Source organism: Scomber scombrus, chromosome 12 (assembly GCF_963691925.1).
Source record: "Scomber scombrus chromosome 12, fScoSco1.1, whole genome shotgun sequence".
In the NCBI taxonomy this organism is placed as follows: Eukaryota; Metazoa; Chordata; class Actinopteri; order Scombriformes; family Scombridae; genus Scomber; species Scomber scombrus.
This window is the reverse complement of record NC_084981.1, coordinates 5,743,006-5,753,313: the sequence shown is the minus strand read 5'-3', so window position 1 is coordinate 5,753,313 and position 10,308 is coordinate 5,743,006. Positions and strand designations below refer to the sequence as shown.

Here is a 10,308-nt window from a genome sequence, read left to right as displayed (position 1 = left end):
GTAGAGTTGAAGGACTAGGCCTGTGCTCTGTGTTCACGACTTTGCTTCGGTCCTCTCTCACTGCAGACATATCACATCTCACATTTTGACTTGTCATGTCAAGTGAAGCACAGGTGTGAAACATTAACAATGGCCTTGTTGTAATTTATCTTACATTTACCTCAAAAGGAAAGGAACAGTGCTCGTAGATGATTACTCAAGCATGAGTTTAACAATGGCTTACTGAAATAGCACCAAAACACCCAACTTCAGCTGTGTCTCTATATCACACTATAGACTAATTCTACACTGTTTTTTGAGTATGTAGCACAAAGGTGTCCAAACTATTCCATAAAGGGTTCATGTGGCTGCAGGTTTTCATTCCAACTAATCAGGAGCACTGATTGTTGCATTTAATCAGCTGAGCTCAGTCTTCAGACAGTTGATGGGTTGAATCCTTTGTGCTCTTGATTGGTTGGAACAAAACCTGCAGGTACACAAGCCTTGATAGAATAGCTAGGACATGCCTGATTCACACTGGTAAAGTAACAAATCACTGTGCACTTAAAGAAATATTTATGGATACCAATATACTTGAGTTTTGTTTATGCTGTTAATGGACACTTATCTCTGAATGCTTTAAGTCAGCAGCAGTTTTTCAAAGTTGCGATTTGATTGGCTGAAGCCATGTAGCTTGAATCTCGTATTAGTTTCTGTTAGTACAAATTAATACAGTATGTTCATTTCTTTTATTCTCGCTGCCAAATCAAGTTCCCTGTGAAGTTTTCTTGTAAAAATTATATTTATTGTCTATTATTTTGAGGCCTGAGACATGTGTAGATTATATTTTTTTCATCATATAATATTTACAAAGCTGATTTTTCTTAAACCTGCATTGTTAACATAGTTGATTTGCTATCAGTCTTTTTCCTCCCTGCCTTTGCTGGCACATTGGTGTGTATCTTGGTACATTACCACCACCTGTAGCCAGTGTTGGAGAGTAACTAGTTCCATGTAACAGTTGAACAAATTGGTTAGAAAATTAGAAAAATAATGAAAAAGTAATCAAATGTAATAAGTTACATTACTCTGATGAAGTAATTGAAATAGTTTCATTACTTATTACATTTTAAATAGAGTAACTTGTAATCTGTAACCAATCACATTTCCAAAGTAACCTTCCCAACCCTGCCTGTTGCCACCACGATTCATCAACGCCACTGGGTATCTTTATTGTTATTACTTACAGCTGTGTTTGATGAATAATACTTGCCAAAAGAAATGTGCATAGGTCCTTAAGTATGTGGTGAGCTGTTCTTTTTCTTCATTGATGCATTGTTGGCACGATGGAAAGAACAGTAAAGCCTCCTGTCAGCTGACTGTGGGTGTGTTCAACACGTGAAACCAGATACAAACAAAGTATACCTCTTTCTAAATGAGCCGAAACGGTCGTCTTATAGTGCTAATAGGCATTCTGGATTGTACTGTCAGATTTGCCGCCACGGGTTTGTTGACGCTGTGATTCTTTTCCTCAGGTGGGAGATGCTGTAGCTGCCAGATGACGAAATTTTCACAGATGGCATTTTGACATGTCACAGCAGGAAAAACACAGGTGTAAATGAGTGAAATCCAATTTAGCTGCTTCAGTATCAGGGTCCAGGTATTGTGCATGCTGGCTCACTGTCACACTGTCATGGCTCACTGGGACACTTGAAAAGAACAGAGTTATATTTCATGTTATGCTTCTTCTAATACAAAGAGGCTCTGAAAAAGGTCTATTTCTATTTTCTCTGATGGGAGGTTGACTTAACCTGTTTCTCTGACTCAGCAGTTATTATTTATTTAGCCGACTCAAAAACCCCGCTGCTGCCACCTTTCTGTTACACAATGTATTCAATAATTATAGATTTTTTGTGGAAGCAGCCGTTGCCTGAGGCATTTGTGGAGGGAAGACATGCTGTGACAGACCACACATAAAAAAACTCCCCCAATATTTCTGCTCCAATGTGAAAACACATCCTTTAGAGATGATTACCAATAATGTATCTATATATGAGAACACGTTTTTATACTATGTTCTGAGAATCTTCATCAAACTCTCTGTACAAATGTTCAGTGATAACTAGTAATCAATTACATTACCAAAGTAACCTTCCCAACCCTGTGTATAGGTCTGTTATCACATTCTTCAATGTAATGTCTATATGAACATGTTTCATTGAGCCATATTATAGTAAGCAATACAAAAAGGCAGCAAATTATATCCTTATTACATTATGGTAGTTTTCACATTGCTACGTTTCGAATCTAATTTCAAATAAACAATCCTTCATGTGACTAAAGTTAGCTCTTATGGAAAAGATAGAGAAAGGTATGTAAACTATGAATTTAAATAATCAGAGAATAATAAGATATTCTTCTTTCCTTTATTTGCTCTTCAAAGGTGTACAAAGGACTGGAACACATTGATTCATTCACAGCTTTTAAATGTGCAAACAGACTCATGTTTCAGTGCTTTGCTATGACCAAATTCTGCTTTGAACCGACAACTCGATTCTTAATTGACGTTAACTAGTGAGTATGGGTAAAAAATATTAAGTGCGCCGCCGGTGAGAATATTTCTCACACAGATAATATCTTCGAGACCTGAGGCAGTGAGTCAGCTGTGTCATCTAGCAGAGCGTGACTCACCACACCTGAGAGAAATGGTTTCATGACCTCTGGTTTCTGTCTGTAAAATAAAGCCGCTGGGAAAGATGAGTATGTCATCATGTCAGCGTTTCTCGGTCCATGATAAACAAAAAAACACTTAACATGCAACATTATATAGTTATTTATACATAACATCCTACACAAATATTATGGTGGAAAAATAGAGTCTACATATAATATATAGAGTTATATGAAAAGGCTTTAAACTGTCTAAAGTGATGCATAACATCATGGAGGAATATTATAATGATACAATTAAATGTATCAAGAACTGTACATTATGAGAAGCCACCATAAATAATAAATATAATGTTTATACTTTAAATCAAAATAAAGAGTACTGTCTAGACCTGCTCTATGTGAAAAAGTGCTGTGAGATAACTTTTGTTGTAATTTGGCGCTATTTAAATAAAGATTGCTTGATTGATTGAGTAATAAAACCATAACTATAAGCTACTTAATATACTGTAGGAATATCATACTGACTTAAGTGTAGTGGATACTATGAATCCCTATAGCCTATAGAATAACAGTGATAACTGCCTAAAGGTAGAATATAAAGGGACAGGTGTATTATATGTCTCTAAGGGTTTTTTTTCTTATTTTTTTTCTCTAACCCTTATCTTTTATAATAGATTTAAAGCTTCTTTTACTTGTTTTTAAAGCTCTAAATGTTTTTGGGGAATTGCTTACATCACAGACTCTCTGTCATCTTACAATCCTTCACGAGCTCTCAGATCATCTACTGCTGGGTTTTTAAACACAAACAATTACACCCATAAGAAAATAAATAGGAAGCGCACCTTTCATTAATTATGCTCCAAAATGATGAAATACTCTACTCAAGTTATGAGAGATGTAAGCTCTGTGAACATTTTAAAACGACAGCTGAAAACATATTTATTTAATGTGACTTGTTTTTTTACAAATTGTGTAATTGTTTCTGTTTATTTGCTGTTGTTTTATTGTTTTGTATTTTTTTCTGTAAAGCACATTGAGCTACATCCCTTATATGAAAGGTGCTCTATTAATAAAGTTCATTATTGTTATCATTATTAATAATAATAATAATAATAATAATGTTAAAGAAACTTATGGAAATTTACATTATTGAAGAGCTGGAAAAAATATGTAAACTATGTCAACAGAAAGCCACAGGCAGAGTAAGCGAGAGAGTGAGAGACACCAAATATGGTCATACCGGGGGAAAGGTGAGTCTGTTTTTCACCCCCCCCTCCTCTTTTCGTCATCTATGCAAATGAGCGTGACGTCACGAGACTCCCTTATAAATATAGGTGCTGACCTGTGCGTATCAGTTGAACTACAACTACCTGAAGGATAGAAACTACAAACACCTTTACGCAATCACTTGTCTCAGGTGGCGCACGCGCTTTTCTGAGTCCTTACCTTTGTGTGCGCGCGCTCTCGTTCGTTGAGTTTCTCTCCAAACAGGTTTGACTAGGACACACCTGTAGAAGAGAAGAAAAGGAAGCTTTGTGTGCCTCTGCTCCATTCTTTACTCCATTTTTGACCTCTGTGGACGGCGGACGGATAGGAAGTGAGCTGAGGAGAAACTTTTAAAGGGTTTAATTTTGTTAACTTTTCATCATGAAGATTTTGATTGCTGTCGTGCTCTCCGTGCTCGCGGTGGGAGCTTCAGCCTGTAGTAAGTAGCTTTTTAAAATTGTCAATTTGTTCAACTTTATCAGGTTGAAAATGTCTAACAACGCCCTGTGAGTCTGTGTGTGTTTGTGTGTGTGTGTGTGTGTGTGTGTGTGTGTGTGTGTGTGTGTGTGTGAGTCTGTGTGTGTGGGGCCTGCTTTATATGACAGAGCTCTTAACATAAGTGTTTTATAGTATTTTAACTTTTTAATTCTTGGACAGCTCTAGTTAGAAGACATTAAGTTGAAATATTATTTTTTACTCTTTCCTACCTTCCTACTATTAAATGTAACAGTTGGTCATTTCAAGTTATTTTAGTGTAGACAAAGCGCTTTAAAAGCTGTTTGTGTGTTAGAAGCAGGTAGTTTGGTTGTTGGGTGGGGGTTGGGAGGATTCGTCCCGCTCCCTGAGGACTGCTGTGTTTGGAGAAACCAACGCCCAGGTGTTAAATAAACCTGTTATTCTACCTGCTGTACTCAACCCTTTCTGTTTATAGGGCTTTATGACAAAAGATTCAATAAATCCTTCAGAAAACAGACTTCCACAAGACTAGGATGCATTTTGCATAGCAGGTGTTTTTGTTATAGTCTCACTGAAGGCCTTATGAGTCATTCCCAAACACAACCACAGTAAAGTGATGTTAAAGTTGGGGGATATAAAATAACTGATATTAGAATACTTGTCAATTTTGTTTAATTCAAATTGTTTTTTTTCTGCTCAGCTTGTAATTCTATGAAGTGGGCCACCTGTGATGGAACTCCATGTGCTTGTTCTGTCCTGATCGGTGAAAATAATCCACAAAAGCTGGACTGCACCAAATGTAAGTAAAAGATTTTTACAGTCCGATCAAGAGTACAGATTTCCTCTTCCTTTCTTCCTTCTTTTTCTTCATGTTCAATTTTGTTTCCACCCCTTCAGTGATCCCCAAGTGCTTCCTGATGAAAGCTGAGATGTACAGAGCCAAGAAGGGCCTTAGCACCCGTACGGGAATCGGAGGAAAGCCGGTTGAGACGGCCTTTGTGGACAACGATGGTATTTACGATCCGGAGTGCGAGAACGACGGCAAATTCAAGGCCAAGCAGTGCAACAACACCGAGGAATGTTGGTGCGTCAACAGCGCCGGTGTCCGCCGTACTGACAAGGGAGACAAGAACCTCAAGTGTGAGAAGCTGGTGGAGACTATGTAAGTCATTATTCATCCTCATAGGTGTGTGTGTGTGGAGGGCTGGAATTGTAATGATTTCATTGTACAGCACTGAAATGTTAACTGGTTTAATCTCGTTTTTCTCCATCTAGGTGGGTCCGTATTCAGCTGAAACACAAAGAAGTGAAAGATAAAATGGATGAAGCTGGGTTGAAGACGTAAGTTTATTTATTTTTAAGTTTTTATTTAAAGTGCAACCCTAGTATTTGCGTTATAACTGACATTTCTTGCCTTTTTTTTTATACAGTGCCATTGCAGATGCCATCAACGCTCGTTACGGCTTCAAAAAGGACCTGGTGAAGGAGGTGCAGGTGAGTGAGACTTTGAGCGGGTGTCCAATTCGGTCACATTTCCACATTGGATTGAACAAGGCGTTGCTAAAATACCGTTCTAACTATCAATTTTGTCAATTCCGCAGTATGACCCCAAGGCCCGCTTGATTGTGGTGGATGTGAAGAAGGAAAAAGGGGACCGTGTGAACGACCTGACCCAAATGGCCTACTACATGGAGAAAGATGTATGTTGGAGCTGTTCTTTTAAACCCCCCCCCTCTCTTTCTCATGACTTATAAAAAGGTGTAAAGACAGACTTGTTGACTGACTGACTGACTCCTTGTCCTCGTCCTTCCTGCAGGTGAAAGTGTTGCCCCTGTTCATGGACCAGAAAAAGTTCGAGCCCAAGGTGGGCGCCCAGACCCTGGAGATGGAGAACATCCTGGTGTACTACGTGGACGAGGAAGCCCCGACTTTTACCATGAAGAATCTGTCGGGTGGCATCATCGCCGTCATCGTGGTGGTGGTGCTGGCCGTGGTTGCCGGCCTGCTGGTCCTGGTGAGTGTGGGGTCTACTTGTGTCCTTTTTATGTCATCAACTTAAATGCAATTTTGGACTTGCGCCACTTTGACGTGAGCTATCATCTAAAGTCTTCTTCTTTTTGTGTGTGTTTGTGTAGTTCTTTGCCAGAAGGAGACAGCAGCAGAAGTACAACAAAGCTCAGGTGAGACGAACTTCCTTTTCATTTGAATCTTCTATTGGCTCATTTGTGTTCCAAAGTGACTAGAACTGCAGTTTCTTAACCAGTTTTTTCTTCTTTTTAATCATTCAGCAAAGAGAGATGGAGCCCATGTAAAGCTTTCGCCGCAGCGGGAGTGTCTGAAGAGTCGGCCTGTATATGCTTTTGGATACTTGCAGTGGAAGTGTGCCATTTTTCGCCATTTTTACTTGAGGAATACAGATTGTAAAGGAACAATCATCTTTTTGTTGTTGTTGTTGTTGTTGTTGTTGTTGTCATTGGCACTACTGGTACCACCCATTTTATTTATAAATTGTGTAAAGTCTCAAGCATCATCCAATCTGTTATGCCATAAAGAACTGTGCTTTTTAAAGTATGCCTGGCACATGCCGCATTTTTAATGTTAGAACTTGTTAAATGGTTTAAATTCTCCATTCTAGACTGTACAGTTTCTTACTTGTGTGTTTTTTGTTTTGATTGTTTTTAATAAAAAAAAAAGATGTTTTAAAATACTTGACATGGTGCTGGCTTTTGTGTTGTTTGTCAGTAGAGCGAGTTTCACCTAAACCGGAGTGGAAAAGTACAGCAGATGATATGGTGGGGGGGGAGGGGGAAGGAGGGAAGGAGGGAGCAGACCAGAGGAAGTCACTGTGGTTATATTTTGCATGTTATGCTTTTGTAGTAGTGAGATCAGAATTACCAAGCAGGTGATTTTATTGTGTTTAAACCAAAATAATACACTTTGCCTGTGACAATAATTACAGTTCATGAACATATTTCTTCATCATCAAACTATTTCATTGTCATTTATGTAAGATGGCTGCTTTTGATAATGGTGGGACAGGTTTTCCTACCCTGATGCATTGAATGGGTGTGGCAGACCTGTTTTGGATCACTGTCTTGGTATTTACTTTGTGGCTGTGAAGGAAACTTCAATCCCTGCTTTACATGGGTCATCTTTTTTTTTAAACCCTTTATATTTGTCATTTTAGTCCCTCATCCCCCTGTAGGCTGATGTATGACACGCCGGCATTTAGATATTTATTTATATATTTAGATGCATGTAGATACAGCAGTGATTGTCTGTTTTGGCAGACACTCTAAAAACATTGTTTAGATAAGCTGAATTTGTGTGTATAAAAACCAAAACCAGTTCACAGACCAACATGACTAAGAGTAGCTGGACTTTGGTACATTGGATATTTTTTGGGGGGGGTTGGAGGCCTGGAGGCCATTAACCTACATTGAAAGAAGAATTTTTTCTCAATTAGAAACAAATTGAGAAGCAGAGTTTTTATAGCTGGGATTGGAAGAAGTAGCCTAATTAGGCATTTTAGATTAATTTACGTCTTCGAGCATCTGCACATGTTCTTTATCCAGTATAGCAAACGTATTGCAAATCAAAGTGTACATTTGACAATCTAACACTTTGAATGTAGGCTTTGGCAAGAAAAATTGAATCATGTGGAATATGTTAATTAAAATTTGGAAGGACTTGATGATGATGATGTAAAGATCCATGCATATATCACATTCTCTTCTCTATCATTCAGACAGGAAATAACCCTGCAGTTATTTTGACTTCAGCCTGCATACATGTAACGAAAGATCTTATCATCATGATATTTGTAGTGGAAAAACAGCTGAGACGATGGACGACGAGTGAGGGTGTTTTTTGTTATTGGCGATACTGGTCGCCCCAATGAAAACACCTGTTAGTGTGCTGGGAGGTTCCTTCATTACTCTGTCCCTCTGAAAGTCTTTGGCATCATGTTGAACCTGTCGGTTGTGTTATGACTCACTGGAAAAACGAACACATGCAGTATGTACACCACAAATACACAGAGAGAGAGATTTAAAAGCAGCTGAATGGAACACAAGAAGGAGGCTTTAACTCCCAGGTAACAGGCAGCAATTTAAAGCCAGAGCAGCAGAAATCCTCTAAAGATGATAATCAGACAGGCTGAGAATTTGTTGCACAAGAAAACTACGAACAGATGTTGTTAGCAAAGCTTTTCAGCTATCTTGTCACTACACGATCACAATGTTCAGGTTGTGTGTAGTTGTGCTCACACTTTAGGGGGAAGTCCCTGTTTTAACCTGTATGTCACCATGAAGTCCAGCTGAAGGTTAAGCATTTATTTTTCAAGCCACATGAAGGCAGCATGATGAGATCAGCTTTAACCCTTTATCAGGCGAATAACTACATTTGGTAACTTCCATAAACATGAAATAGGAATCTGATGCTATTTCAAAACATATCAGCAATACGTTTAAATAGGACTTCCTCTCTTTGTTTCTATTCCATTTCCACACTCACCGGTCAATCATTTGTTTAGTGCTGCTTGTTAGTTTCCTGTCGCCTCACCTAGTTCCACCCCCCCCCCCCCCCCCCCCCCCCCCCCCCCCCTCCTCCTTCTGCTCTCCCCTCTCTTCATCTCCATAGCAACATGGGGACAAAAGCATGTCTCTAACTAGTTCAGACAGGTATCATATATCCTCCCCCTCCCCCCTTCTCTCTCTCTCTCTCCTGTGAAAGAGCGCTGGAATGAGGGTGTGTCAGTCGCTTTCAGACACCTGCTGCAAGTATCAGCACGTCAGACCGATTCCAACCAATGAGGAAGAAGTGTTGTGGGAAGGTGCATTGGCAAAACAAAAAAAAAACAAAAAGAAGAGTCTGAGGATGTGAAATTGAAAACCTGGCCTCCTGGAGGGCACTGATTAATGATTAGAATATTTGAATGTCTTGTGTAGTGATTTGACACACTTATATACACTTGTTTTGCTTTAGTTTACTTTATTCAAGCATTCAAATTGTACAATAATCATTACAAATATTCCAAAAAATGATTTAAATATAATGTATTTAATGCTACAAACACATTTAATACTGGACAATAGTTGCTATATACAGGCAGAAGGTAATACTGTGAGGGAAAGTCGCCTTTTTTTAAAGTACCTTACGTTAAAGCTGGAGTGTGGGACTTCTACTTTGAAATGAAAGTCTTACATTCGAGCCTTTACGAAATGAGTTCACACAATGCTGACTAAGCCATTTAACACCAGGTAAACCTTCCATGTATTTCCTAGTACACCAGAGGTTTTTGGATGTGGTGTCTGTGGCGACTTTCCTGCTTCTCCTGGCGCAATGATTGATCCTCGTTTATGTCACGTTGCCAGGGCGACGACTGGCTCGCGTAAAGAAGCTTCAGGGATCTGCGGCGATGACTCTCACTAAGAAATGTCATCAAATTTTCAGTTTTTCTTTGGTTTAGAGTTTGTGTATGTGTGTGTGTGTGTGAGTGTGTGTGTGTGTGTGTGTGGGGGGGGGGGGGGGGGGGGTCATTGCTACTTCACTGCTTCGCTGGACATCCTCTTTCTTTTTAACCCTTTCTATCTATTCTCTCAACCTCTGTCACTTCCTCTCACCATCTTCTTCTAAATGACTACTAAAACAGTGTTGATTTGATTTGCTTCCCTTAAAAAATGCATGTAACATACAGAGTGGAGGCTTCTTCCTGATTTAGGTTACACCCTCCACCTGAAAGGCTTAGGTAAGTAGTATTTGTACCTGATTAACTCTCTCCTGGCTATTCAGTAACTACAGAGCACACAGGGTCCAACCTGATTCCCTCTTATATGCTACAATCTTTTCCCACATCTTATCAATCACACGTACTGCATTGCAAACACACATAAAGCAATCATACATTTTCACTATTTTTTTTTTAACTGTTCA

The 10,308-nt window shown here is 39.1% G+C and overlaps 1 protein-coding gene across 1 annotated transcript; it reads left to right on the top strand.

Annotated features, from left to right (window-relative positions):
• The first annotated feature begins 4,018 nt into the window (after positions 1-4,018).
• On the top strand, positions 4,019-7,081 carry epcam (epithelial cell adhesion molecule). The gene is made up of 9 exons (XM_062430388.1): positions 4,019-4,357; positions 5,075-5,173; positions 5,272-5,536; positions 5,650-5,715; positions 5,805-5,868; positions 5,976-6,074; positions 6,191-6,388; positions 6,510-6,554; positions 6,663-7,081. The coding sequence occupies exons 1-9, from the start codon at positions 4,300-4,302 to the stop codon at positions 6,684-6,686; spliced, it is 918 nt and encodes a 305-aa protein (XP_062286372.1). The 5' UTR covers positions 4,019-4,299; the 3' UTR covers positions 6,687-7,081.
• Positions 7,082-10,308: the final 3,227 nt, after the last annotated feature.